Genomic DNA, 13,643 nt, shown 5'->3' with positions numbered 1-13,643 from the left:
AGGGTGTTGGTTAACAATCATGGTCAACAAAATGCTTGTCACGACAGACGAAGCTGAGACTCTTTCCCTTCTTGGCCTAATAACCCCTTTAAAAGTCATTTCTGGCTTTCTAGACTTAATGATACCACGTAGTTGGATCAGTCAGTTCGCGCAACGAGAGAAGACCGTCGCCGTTGTAGCCTCTCTCAGCGGGCCGCCCTAGCTGTATAGGACATTTATAGTCCCAGCATTCACATACAGTTTGGGGCGATCAAGTGGCCTTTGCGAAAGCGGGGCCGGTCTTCACACGGCTGTACCGGGGTTCAAATCCTAGCTAGACCCCGCCTCCCAGAACGCAGGTTTGACGACTTTGTTACAGGTAAAACCAAGTCACATAAAGCCAGGAAGACTCACATACGCCTCTAAGACATATGATGGACTCTGTCCAAAACTGACGAAACCCCCTTACCCGTGTTTGAGAGGAAGATGCACAGAAGTATTTTTGATCTCGTATTTGTTGAAAAGGCAATGGACGAGCTGCTACGCTGATCACAGGTAGCGGTTAGAACGTTACCAGGGCTTTGTAAGGTTAATGAGATTAATGGTCGCTTTCAAGGCTTTACAAAGAATTGACCAGCAATCGCTAACGATCACTGGGCAGAACTTTTCTTGAAGCATTAAGAAAAAGCTTAAATTTTGATAGCATTCAATAATTCATTTTTCTTTTTTCCATTGCTATGGAACAATTTCCGTCACTTACTAGATTGCGCTCATCCGGCCTAAACGACCATCTAACTATAAATAAACGTCCATCTCCCGCTCGACAGTGGCTAAGATGAAACGACTGAAGTAACATAATATACCGCCCGTACACTCGCTTGCCCACGCCGATGAAACATTCCAAGATGTAAATCAATAGATGCGATTACATCGTAAAATGGCACAACGCAACACGATCCGCCAGCTGACGTTTACTGAGCGTACGAGCCACATTCAGGCAGGCCAGGAAAGGTAATTACATCCCCAGTCTAATCGAATCACATACCACACCCACGGGGCACAGGCTAAACGGATGTGAAGTTCTTCTGGGAGCGATCTGGGAACCGAAATCTTGCCGTCTATGACAGACGTCAGGGCGTCGTGGTTGGGCAGAAGGATGAGTACACTTACCGACAATCTGAAACCGTGCCATCCGCCGATCGAACGAATCGTACGTCTGCACCGAGCACATGTACTCGCCGCTGTGGTTCAGCTTCGGATTGCGTATCACCAAGGCACGGTACTTGTAGTTGATGGAATCGGACATCGAGTAGTTGGTCTGCAGCTCGTTCTTGAACTGGTTCTGCTTTCGCGCCGCCGCGAGATGGCCGAGGCAGCGTGTTGCAGGAAAGGAAATTGGAACATTGGAATGGCATGAGGCGCTTGAAACCGTTTTCGAACCTACACTACACTGCTGCTGTTGGGCTGTCACTGTGCATGGGAATTGGGTGGAATTAGAATTATGGATTGCTTCGAGTGCGTGTACAGTGTGGCGCAGACTATGTGTGTAGAATATTGAAGGTTATTAACTCCCTGTAGGATGAAACTTTAATTTAAGAAAAATGAGTTATTGAAGATGATGCTATAGAAAAAGCTCACACATTGATGTACATTAACGAGCAATGTTGTGAGCAAAGCATACATTCAGGCGCTTGTACTAACTGATATGAGAAACTAAACCCATTCTGAGCCACACTGTACGACCTGCCACCGGTGCGCCGCTTCACGATCGACGACGTTAATGAAGAGCAAAGCCCAGAGCATTTCTTCACTTAGCTTCGCAAGAAGCCCGGAGAGCTCGGTGCTTCCCCAAACCCAACCCCACCCAGCCCACTTACCATGCCCACCGGCGTCCGGGACGGAATCCACTGGTAGATGAGCTTCTTGTTGAAGTACCACTTGAGCACGAAGCCACACTCGCGTGCCTTAATCTCGTACTGACAGTCCATGATGAGTGGCTTCAGACCGGCGTCGTCGGTGAGGTTGAGGGCTTCGGCAGGCACCGGCAGGCCGGGGCGCGTGTCTTCCTCGGTGGTCGATGTCATCGGCAGGCCTGTGGTGGTAACGTGCTCGCCACCGTACCGTACCGTCGGCAGTGTGCCCGAACCGGCAGCATTGTAAGTGCTCCGATCGAGGACGTACGTCTTCGGTACGTTTAGGTTCGTTATGTGCACGGAGTGGTACGCTGCAATGGAAGGGAGAAAACCGGGCGTTGGAAAATGCTGGCGCAAAGACAGGCAGGTACCAAACCTGCCAGGGGTGGAGTGGCTATATGTGGGTTAGATTATAATTTTATGCAATTCCCATTCCACACATGGCTGGATGGTTCCATTTGGCGTGGATTTGGGTGGATTCGTTTGGTAGTTTTCCGACCCGTGCGCGGCGGTTGGCGGCATCCACGATCGTTACGCGTCCCCGCAGGAAATATGAAGCGATTGCATCGCAAGCAAAGCTACCAATGTCGCGATGTCACGCGGAATAATCATCATCATTTGCATGTAAATTCATTTATCTTAATCACACGGCGGACTTTGGTTGGCTGTGGCGCAGCAAACGTGATGGCGGATGGTTTTACGAGCCCATGGCGGCGCACAACACCGGGTAAGACTTTCAGCACGCCCCACCCTGATGGCGGTGGGTTGTTGCGCGTGGTTGGAGAAAAGCTTGCGAATGAAAATTCGTTTCGCTCGCGGTGAGATTGATGTAGCGCACAAAAGGTGCCTGGTGTGAAGTTGTTGTGGCGATGTTGAAAAGCATAAACGTAACTATCACACGTCCTTTCAACTTTTGTCCTCCGCCCGACCGGGCTCCATCCGGGACACAGCGGGTGGTACCGGTGGAAAAGGCTGCTTGCTGAAGAACATGAATATTTCATTCAACTCGTTCCCTTTTTCTTACGCTCTGTTTAACGCGCATATTGGATCGACGCGTACCTTGTGCCGTGAAGACGGCGATGAAGCCCGCGTGATACAGTGCGTAACAAAACAGTAAGGGCACGCATTTTTTTGAGAAGAACTTGAAAAGTTAGAGGTAAAAACTATGTGATGTAAAGTTGTAGTGAATTTAAAAAAATATATATTTTTACGCACACTAATATATATCTTTCCACTGAGCTGAAAATTGCTCCATAAACCAGGGGTACAGTAACTATAAGATGTGCAGGAGATAAATAAATGTAGTGAGAAATGGGCCTTTTTGTATTAGGACTTTTGCATATTAGGACACATAAAAATTTTTTTTTGGCAATACGGCCAGGAGGCCATCCTTTATGAATCATAGAATATATATTTTTTAAAACAGATTTTTCATTAGGTCAGCGACAGCAGCGCCAGAAACGCAGCACAAACTCGTGAGTAATCGGTTACGAACAGTACAACCGAAACCATCGATTCGCTTGCATTTTTTCCCCAGTTATCTCGTCTTCCTTATAAACCTTAAGGTTCAAATTTATCGAAAGTAAAACTAATCATCTTGGGGCGACAGCGGCGCCGGTCTTCACACGGTAGAACAGGAGTTCAAATCCCATCCGGACCGACTCCCCGTTCGCAGGGTTGACTACCTTGCTATGGGTAAAATCAAGCTATCAAGCTAGCTACTAGAATGTGTCACATGATTATACAACAATAATAACTCTTACGCTTAATTACAGGTACGCTTGTTTCTGTTGCAAAACACGTGTTTTGTGTCTCTATAACGTGAAGAGATAGTCGGAAGCTATCAGAGAGGATTCCGAAACGAAAAGTCAACCACTGACCAGATCTTCACGATACGGCAAATCTTGGAGAAGATGGCGGAGCGGCAGCTCCACTCCTACCATCTCTACATTGATTTTAAAGCCGCTTATGACAGCATAGCCAGGGTTACACTGTACGACGCAATGAGCTCTTTTGGAATCCCGGCCAAGCTTACCAGGCTTGTACGAATGACAATGGCCAATATCACATGCCAGGTGAAGGTGGATGGAAAACTCTCAGGGCCCTTTGCTACCACCAAGGGCCTGCGCCAGGAAGATGGGCTCGCCTGTCTCCTCTTCAATCTGGCGCTAGAGAGAGCCATCCGTGACTCAGAGGTGGAAACTTCGGGGACATAGACATAGACATAGACATCATTGGTTTGAGGCTCTCCTATGTAGCAGAAGCTTATCGAAGGATCGAGCGTGCGGCACAGAACCTCGGGTTGGAGATTAACGAGGCGAAAACCAAAATGATAGTGGCACCACCAGCGGCCCTGCAAACAAACACTGATTTACGCAGGGGTGATGTACAGATAGGTGACCGCACCTTCGAAGTCGTCTAAAAGTTCACCTATCCGGGGGCAAAAGTCAGCACCGACAACAACATTGATGTTGAGTTACGCGCAATGGTGCTGGCTGCCAACCGATCTTGCTACAGCCTGAGGAAACTTCTCCACTCTAAATACCTGTCGCGACGGATGAAGCTGGGACTGTACAGAACATTTAAAGTCCCAGTACTCACATACGCCTCTGAGACATGGACTCTGTCCAAAACTGACGAAGCCCTCTTAGCCGCGTTCGTGAGAAAGATGCTCAGAAGAATTTTTGGCCCCGTATGTGTGGAAGGACAATCGAGGAGCCGCTACAATGACGAGCTCTACGAGCTGAACGATGATCTCACCATCCTGCAGCGCATTAGACGTGAGCGGTATCGAGGATTGTTGCAGTAGGCCAAGACCGCAAAGCGGTTGTAGCGCCTGATAGTAAGTAAGTGAGTAGTATACCGTTTTCAGAACACCTGCAAAACTTTTAGAGTTATTCTTAAAAACAAGTGGTAGTATCGCGCTGTTACGCACTGTATTTGTCGTTCTTTGTTGCTGTTGACTGTGCTGCTGCTGTTTTTCCCCGTTTGCAAACGCTACGATTAATGGAGCAAGATGGTGAATACGAAAATGGAATTTAAAAAAAAGCCCTCCCACCAAGCATTGCAATTCATCCACTACGTTTGAAAGCGGCAGCTTGTTTGTGAGGGAGCGCACTCGCCGGGAAATAAAGTACAAAATGGACAGAAAACCATAACCATTATCACCATTCGAAGGGGAAAAAAGGTGGAGTCCCGCTTGGCTCACTAATGAAATTTGATACCATTTTTTTTTTTTTTTAGTGTTTTGCTTACACTCCCGCATCCGATGATTGATCATTGTTTTAGTGGCACGGCTAAAGTTACACCTCCCTTGGGCGCTCATTTCAATTTTATTGTTACAGCACTTTTGTTTTCTTCGCCGACTCGCAAACGTGATTTGATTTGCCAGCCACTTTCTTTCTTTCGAGGGAGTGTTGCTTATCCTTCCAACATCCTGCTTCCATTATGTGCCGTTGCATCATTTTTCATCGTTTCATCAGCCGATGCCTTTCATTCTGTACCGGTCCGGCAGTGCGCCTGCAGCTTATGCAATGCAATGCTTTCTCGGGGTAAAACAACGACCGCTCCCGTGCTACAGAACGGAAAGCCAACCGCCACCAGCACTCGGGGTGGGCCTTTGCCTGGTTCGGTTTGCTTTTAGTGCAATTAAAGCAATATCAATACGATGCACAGTCCGGTGCAAGTTTGTGACTGGCCACCGAGATTCGGCCCGCTCCCATCCGGAGGACCGGCCAGGGACTGGTCAGGGAATTGGAAAAAAGGCACGATAAACTTACTACCGTGCTGCACAGCATCCCGAACTGTGTGCGAGCTAGGCGACACAAGCAGTGAAACACACACACACTCACAAAAGATAACTGGGTGGTTGGATGGAAAGTTTAATTCAATTTCATTCCACACCACCGAGTGCAGCAGAGCAAACGGTCAAGTGGGTCATAGTTGTCATGGTTGGGTTTTTGGGGGGGGGGGGGGGGAATGGTATAGCTTACAGTTCGAGGTGCACGGCAGGTGGAATGCAAACGTAGCGCTATACCGGCGGTCAGTATCGGTGAGATATCGGCATTGTTTATTTTATAGCAGAACCACCAGGCGTCTCCATCGAGCGCACCGAACACAGCGAAAGCGGTGATTACGCGAAAGGGTTTTCTGTTGCAAAATACACTGCAAACTTAAGCACGATTTGTGTCTAATAATGTTCATTACAGTACGGATAAATATGGCTTTTAATCAAATATAAACCGACACATATATTAAATATGGTTCGATTCTTAATTACCAAAATTTATCTTCTTCTTTTGTCGAGGTGTACAACGATTCGGTACAAGAATCCAGCTTCCTTGGCCTTCCTGCACTACTTCATGAGTTTGTAATCACAAAAACCTCTATTATAAACCGACCGGCTACTTTGGCCATATGTCCCTTTTTAATTTATGAGACGTTTTGAGAATTTCTTTACTTGTTCCAATAGTTTCTGCTACTGCCTGAACTCTATCTTTCTCTCTTAGGTTATTCCTGCCATTTCTGGCTTACTAGACTAAATGATACCGCGTAGTTGGATAGTCAGTCCTCACTACGAGGGAACGATCTGGAAGGGATTTGAACCCCGGTCCTGCCCTATGAAGACCGGCGCCGTTGTCGCCTCCGGATTGCCCCTTGAACATATAAAAGAAAATAATTAAAAAAACGAAGGAATAATAAATAAATGAAACATATTAGTTTACAATTTATACTAAAACTAAAGCAATAAGCTAGTCAATGAAATAAAATTATAGAGTCAAATAAGGTTTCAGAAATTCTAGAAATAAAATTGTTTATCCTTTTAATAACTATTGTTTGAAGTAGTTTTTAATAAAATAAACAAAACTATTTTATTATTTCTTTCTTTTCCGTTTTCTCTGTGGAAAGATCGCCCGTTCAAACTACCCATCCACACTTCAACATCTGTCCCACTGTTTACCCCTCCGAAACAGATTGATATGCGTTTTGCATACGAAGTTGTGGTTTGCAAGTTGCTTCATCGAATGAACAGGACAAAAAAAAGGCAAACTCTTTTTTGCTTTTTGGACACTTCTTCCGCGTTCTTTCTTTGGTATAAGCTCCGATGGTTGCGATGGGCAACTTCACAATGTTTTCGCTTTTCCGCAAACGGTAAGATCAAACAGCCCGCAAAGTTTCCTGCTCCAAGACACCAAAATTACGTGGGCAGCGCGCGTGGCACAGTTGGCAGTGGGGTGTTGAAGTTTGATTGAAATTATTTTTGACCAATAAACACACAGCAAATGGTGGCATTTTTTCCTCTCTCTTCTTCGTCTGTGTTGGCTTTTCCGAACGCTGCTAATGAGCCATGAAAAAGAAACGATGGTTTGGCTGAAGTTTTGAGAGGTAAAAGTTTTGGCTAGGATGTTCTGTTGCAAGAGCAAGAGAGTAGTTGGGCGTAAATAATGTATTTTTGAATGGAAATAAATGTTATGGGGGGAAAAAATTAAGAAATTAATTAAAGAACAGGAAGAAAAGTGTAGTAAAAAAGCAAGAAAATAAGGATGTGGGAAAAAAATACTCAAATTGGTCAAACTTAATACAATCACAAAGGTGTGGACACCAAGACTTTAATTAAATATGCCCAGTAAAGTGTTGACCGGATCGGCATATCAATGAACCTTATTTCAGTTTGGTCGGGGAAATCCTATTTCCCGACCCGATATTGCATAATACCCGCTTGATTTGAATAAATAATAAAACAAAATAACACAGTGGAAATAAAAATCAATAATCCGAACCGAACAGATTTTCCATCCGCTTTTGCCCGATGACCGCCCGGGTGACGGGGTAAGTGTATTAAATATTTGATCGACTTCCAATTTCGGGAATCGGGAATCGGGGGGCTGGATCGTTCCATAACATATTCCCAAAAATAAAACTTCGGCCCCGCTGGACGCGTCGAAAGGACATCAGGCCTGAACACCGGCGTGCCACCGAATGTTGACTATTACCAGCGCTCCTACCCTGAAATCCTGACCCATCCCGGGTTTTTGAGCATACACAGTGACGCACACCAAAAACCCCGGTCCGAATCCTCGGCATATCAAAGAACAAGTTCAAAGGTTCTTTGCACAAGCGAGAAAGGGGGCAACAGCAAAAAAAATTTATATAAGGATAATTTTTGGCCCACACGAATTCAATTTGCTGACTTGCCCGTACCCAGGAAAATGTGCAAATGTGTACACACTGGACCGAAGGGTAGAATAGGGGTGCCTCCCGAAAAAAAACCCACCCACACACATGCGAATCTACACGAACCGGGTGGGATCATGTCTTTGAGCCTTCTTTTTGCCTTTCTATTTTATTGTGGAGCACTTGATTTTTGAAAGGCCGGCTAGAGGGCAACTACCCTCGGCTACCGTACATTCCAGCCAAATGCACCTTTGGCAGCCGGCGGCCTCACGCCCGTCGGCCAGTGACCCCTTCGGCTTGTTGTTGGTGTGCTGGTGCGAGGGTTTGTGCAAAAAAAGAAAAGGAAGCAGATTTCTACGCTCCAGACAGAATGGGTCCGCAGGGATAAATAAGTGTTGGTAGGGCAGGGCCAGTAGAACCGATGTTCTACTAAACTAAAAATAAAATTCAACACATCTAGACTCTAGCTTCTAAAGGCAACATTGAAGAATGGTTTGGCGCTTTTTTCTTCTTCTTCTTGTTCTTCTTGTTGAACCAGGGATGGGAACTGATCTGTATCTTCAGCCATTTTTTTGTTATTGCGCTGCGTTTGAGAGTTCCGACCGTCAAGTCTGATATGTATCCGACTTCAGTAACCCAGGATCGGTGACCTAGGAGTCGTGGTAGTAGCAGTAGTGGCAGTTACCCGGTAGCCGGGTATGTTTATTTTATCAACCACCCAGGTTCTTCCAGGCATCCCTTCCAACAGGGCTCCCCGTGTACCGACCGTCGTCAACCAATCATCACAAAGGCGGGCGAACGAGAGAAGCAAGAAGGAAAACAAAACCCGACTCTGCAAACCCTCTGTTGCACTGGCCTTTCATCTATTTATGTGGCGACCCTTGGCGGCTTGACCGGGGTAGACGCAGCGAAAGATGGTTTATTTATGTCCGACCAGCATGCACACATCCACACACACACACACACACGTATCATCTTCATTCACCGTAGAAAACGATTTTTATTTTGTTCCTTACGGGTGTGTGTGTGTGTTTGCGAGCGGAAATGGAAAATCAAGCATGGTGTGAACCGAAGCCTTTGCCCAGATCTGGAGCGACTGAAGCGCACAACGATGTGCCCCGGTTGTGGTCCGGGAACCCCCAAAACACCAAACCTTACCACTGCCACCGTCCGGAGGCAGTCTTGGGCGGTTGGATGACGACGCTTCGGCGGTTGGCTCAAGCTCGAAATGAAGTTTGTACACTGTTTCGGTGGGGATACCGCCCGCCATGATTTCAGCCAGCCGGCCTTTTGCCCTTTTCGTCGTCAGTCAACCTGAAGCGGGGCTTTATGCTGCTGCCAGTCCGCCAAGCGGCGAAAGCTAAATTCCATCTCAAGAAGTAGCAGCAGCGACAGCAGACCACCGGAGAGGAGGAAAGGAAGATATGTTAGCCTTTATTGAAATTCTGCTGCCCTCTGCTGTCGTCTACCGACGGCTTGCGGTTCAAGATACGGTTCAAACAAGTGCTACACTGAGTTGCAAAATCCCGTACAACATCGCCGTCTGAGCTGAAGAAAAGGGATAGTTTCTTACGGTGGTTGGGCTGCATGGGCTGTGGGACGATCCCACGAGGGGGTCGTAATGGCAAGCTGGGGAAATAAAAGAGCCGTAGTTCGATGTAGTTTTATGGGAAAGGGGTTTTTTGTTTTTGTTTTACCGGTTTTACCACTGTGAATCGGACTGGATTGCAGGAAGCGGTTTGTTTCATTAAAGGTAGATTTATTATGTATAGCTCGAAATGCATTTAGTTGAACACAAATGATCGCATTTGCTGTACATGAGCTTACCCGGAGGTGGACTTCATGCTGATGTACACTTTACAGGGTCGATAGACACTCGTTAGTATGTAACAAAAACTAAACATTAAATTCATTCAAGAGACAAGTAAGACAATAACAGACATGAGATCTTCGATTGATTTTTAAAGCAAATCGCTTAATAGTATGGGAAACATATTCACAAATATTAGGTTTAATGCCTGGTGGACTCGTTTTCTACAACATGATCAAAATTCAATCCGCAAATGGTGAAGTTGGATTCGTCCCTTTTATCGGACCGAGTCTAATTCGCTCAGTAGAAAGCTTTTATCTTACAGCTTATGAGGCTGAACGTTGGACTGTCGAGACTAGGACGAACTGCACTTCTTTTCTAGCAAGGAAGCCTAAAACTGTAGCCCTCTAACCTTCTCAGTAAATGAAAAGTCATTGAACCCTGAAACGGTTGTAATAACACCAGGTAGCCTGCAGGTTTATGTCAACATTAGTGCTGTTTTCAGTTGTTGATTTTTATCGAAAATAGGGGATGTTTTTAAATAGCATTGAATATTCGGTAACAAGCAATACGGCCAGGCCGTTCTTTATGAATAAAAAAAAAATATTCGGTTACGTTACGTTCGGCCCGCCCCGTTTGTATACATCACGCCTATCCAAATGGACTCTCTTTTTAAAGGAAGAAATGGCAATCGCTCACTAACTTTTAGTGCGTAAGATCCTTCCAGTGCAGCTCTCACTGAGGGCGATGAGGCTCTTAGAGCAAAGCAAGCCAGTGATGGCACAGCTACTTTGTGAGGGTAAAGACTCACAGCGACGACATAACTTCACTCTGAGGAGACATACTTTTACCGTGAGGATATAGCTGTTAGGACAAAAAAAAATCAACTCTCAGTTAGTTTTATACACAACGTATGTAAATCATTCCATCATTTGGTGATGTGAAAGGTTGTAATAGTTTTAATATAATTTTCTATAAAAGTGAGGGTTAAAATATGTATTATTTTCATTTATTTAATGAGTAAGGCGGCTCGTGATGATGGGGCGGTCCGGTAGCCGAGGCGACAGCGGCGCCGGTCTTCACACGGGGCAGGGCCGGAGTTCAAATCCCATCCAGACCACCTCCCCGTACGTAAGGCTGACTACTTTACTATGGGTAAAATCACAGAATCACAGATCACGGGTCACAGAAAGCCATAAATGGCAGGCCGAGAGCTCTCGAAGTTGTAGTGCCAAGGAAGAAGAAGAAGAGAAGAAGGCGGCTCATAGCAAATTGGTATAAGTTGTTAGTTGAGTTATTTGTTTTAATTATTTTTAAGAATGCTAAAATTTACTATTTCATCTAGTTTATCTAAAGTGTCGCTGACGGAACGAAATGTCCGTCAAAAACCCATAGTGGTTAGCCGCGCGTCTAAGCATCCTGAGCCGAGAGAGTCGAACAGGATGCGTGCGCTTAGGATCTTGGCTCGCTCCATAAGTGGAGCGATGAGCGAGGAGTTACAAAGGCAAAATCTGGCTCACTTACGCCCGTGGGTGTGTGATGCTTACGCGGCCATTGATAGGGTTTGGCGCCAACAAACAAAAGAACGCTGATGATGATGCGTTATGCGGGAAACTAGAATTAAGTTAATTGTAGATTAGATAGGAATTTAAATAAAGTTAGGTATTATAATTAAAGTTAAGGAGCAAGGTGTAGAAATTAAGATTATTTAAGATTAGAAATTAAGAATAGAAATAAGAATCAATTGTAAGGATTTATGAATGCATTGTGAATTGCTACCGCAGCAAGCGACAAAAAAGGGCCTATGGTTACGTCGTCTCAAATAAAGGCACCTTCTCTCACAACCAACTCAGAACTTGCACATTTGTATTGGTTGGCTGCGGTGTTTGTTGATCAAGTCCGCTACCACGTCTCACCCTCGGTCGGAGTATCATATTCCGGTCCGAGAGCTCCCGGGGTTTATTGCCTTGCTGCGCTGGGAACATGAAGTGTTAGCAAGTTTATTAGGTATTTATTTCAGTCTTGAATAAAAAAATAATTATTTATTAAGCTATTAAAATTTATTTTAAAAAATGCATCCGTATTGAGTTAATTCCTTAATCATGTGGTTGAACGTATTAAAATAATTGAGGAAATTAATTAAAATTAGTGTAATATTATTTACATACTTTAACAAGCTTTAATTACAAATTATAACGAATTCTTATACACTTCCTTTCCTTCATTAACGTGTTTAATTTTAATATTTCTTCTATGTCCTATATGATCATGCAAATATTTCATTGTGCACTTTTTTCGTGATCTTATTAAGGCCTCAACGTAGCTCGCGAGATCACTACCGAACACTACTGATAGTGGTGGCCATCGATTGATAGGCTCAATCTTCAGTAAGCTTCTGCTTTATAAGAAATCCATTACTTTAATAATTGCAGTTTTCACTGAGAATGAGAATGATATACTCATATAATCAAAGGAGCTGTGTAAGGTCCATATAAAGATGCCTCAATTCGTGTGGTACTGTAACACGTTGAAAACTCCTCAAACGGGCCACAAATTTACCTAAACGATATTCCAATAAATTGCGTACAATATAATTTTTAATAATTCCCTCTAATAAAACAAAATCCCCCCACAAAAGAATGGAACGCTTCTGCAAACTCAAAATACCCGGTATGAGTGGACATCAGGGAAAACAAAACAGCGGCCAGCAAAAGTTTTACAATTCCTCTTATACCGAAGCAGAACCAAAAAAATAAAACAGAGAGAACCTCATAGCTTATCTCACAGGATCTTCCCCTGTACCCAGGCAAACCGTGGGATGCGTAAGAAAATGGGCAGAAGTAGCAGAAATTGTACGTTAGTGCAAACATTGGCTAGCAAAAGTAAACAAACTAACCCACACCCATAGACGCGAACGGGCGAACCAGCAAAAGAAAAGCGATTCCTTTTATTGTCTTAAGCCCCGCCGCACTGGTGGAACGGGTTTTTGGGGGGCCTTTCACAGCCTTTCACCGTCAAAAGTCAGCATCCGATCCGTACCCGTCACCGACCGGATAGAGGGAGACGGAGAGATAGGCAAATTTCTTTCACCCGGGCACATTGCTCCCAAACGTGGTAGTAGTTTGGCGCGGTGCCTGAGAAGCACTAGAAGTGGCACGCTAAAAGCACCATCAGCATCACAAGCATCCGCCTAAGCTTTAGTTTATCGCAAACAAAATCTCAAAAACTTAACCCACCCTGTATATCCCTATCTATTCACACGGGTGGTAGAATGAGTTGTTGTTGTGCTTTGTTTCGTCTATCGTCTACTAAGTGTTGCCACCATGGTGTGCTGGCCTTTGAGATTGCGGCAAGAAAGTATCGGGCGCTCGCAACTGGTTCGCTGATGGATATATTCATCACACTGCGCCGTGTACCGATAAGTTGTGAAGAAATGTTTGAGCAAGAAATGAATTATGTAAAAGTGGAAAACTTGTTTGCTTACGGTGATTACAAGAGGTATTTATCGTTATTTTTAAATAAAAATTTAAATAGTCTTATTAAAATTATAACAAAAAATTATACCTCGTCAACTTTTCGTGCACAATGTTTCGCGCTTTTTTTTTTACTTGCTTGCTGTAAAGCAATTAAAATAATCATTCAAGTTTTCAAATAACTCAACCCGCTCCAATTCTGCGCCACACTGTAGCGCAAGCCCGGTTTGGAATGCCAAAGTATGATGAAAGCATTTATTTCTCGGCCACCGTGTTAATCGACTATGCTTTTGC

At 44.7% G+C, this 13,643-nt stretch overlaps 1 protein-coding gene across 2 annotated transcripts in view; it reads right to left on the bottom strand.

The window, feature by feature from the left end:
• The window catches only part of LOC118506068, a 28,127-nt gene that overhangs the window by 3,775 nt on the left and 10,709 nt on the right, over window positions 1-13,643 (bottom strand). For both annotated transcript variants that reach the window (XM_036042729.1, XM_036042728.1), the window contains exons 2-3: window positions 1,857-2,203; window positions 1,150-1,321 (exon numbers count right to left, since the gene is read on the bottom strand). In XM_036042729.1, coding sequence (XP_035898622.1) covers window positions 1,150-1,321; window positions 1,857-2,203 — 519 coding nt within the window. The remainder of the gene's footprint in view (window positions 1-1,149; window positions 1,322-1,856; window positions 2,204-13,643) is intronic.

Source organism: Anopheles stephensi, chromosome 2 (assembly GCF_013141755.1).
Source record: "Anopheles stephensi strain Indian chromosome 2, UCI_ANSTEP_V1.0, whole genome shotgun sequence".
Classification (NCBI taxonomy): domain Eukaryota; kingdom Metazoa; phylum Arthropoda; class Insecta; order Diptera; family Culicidae; genus Anopheles; species Anopheles stephensi.
The sequence above is the reverse complement of the archived record's forward strand: the minus strand, read 5'-3'. Positions and strand labels throughout refer to the sequence as shown.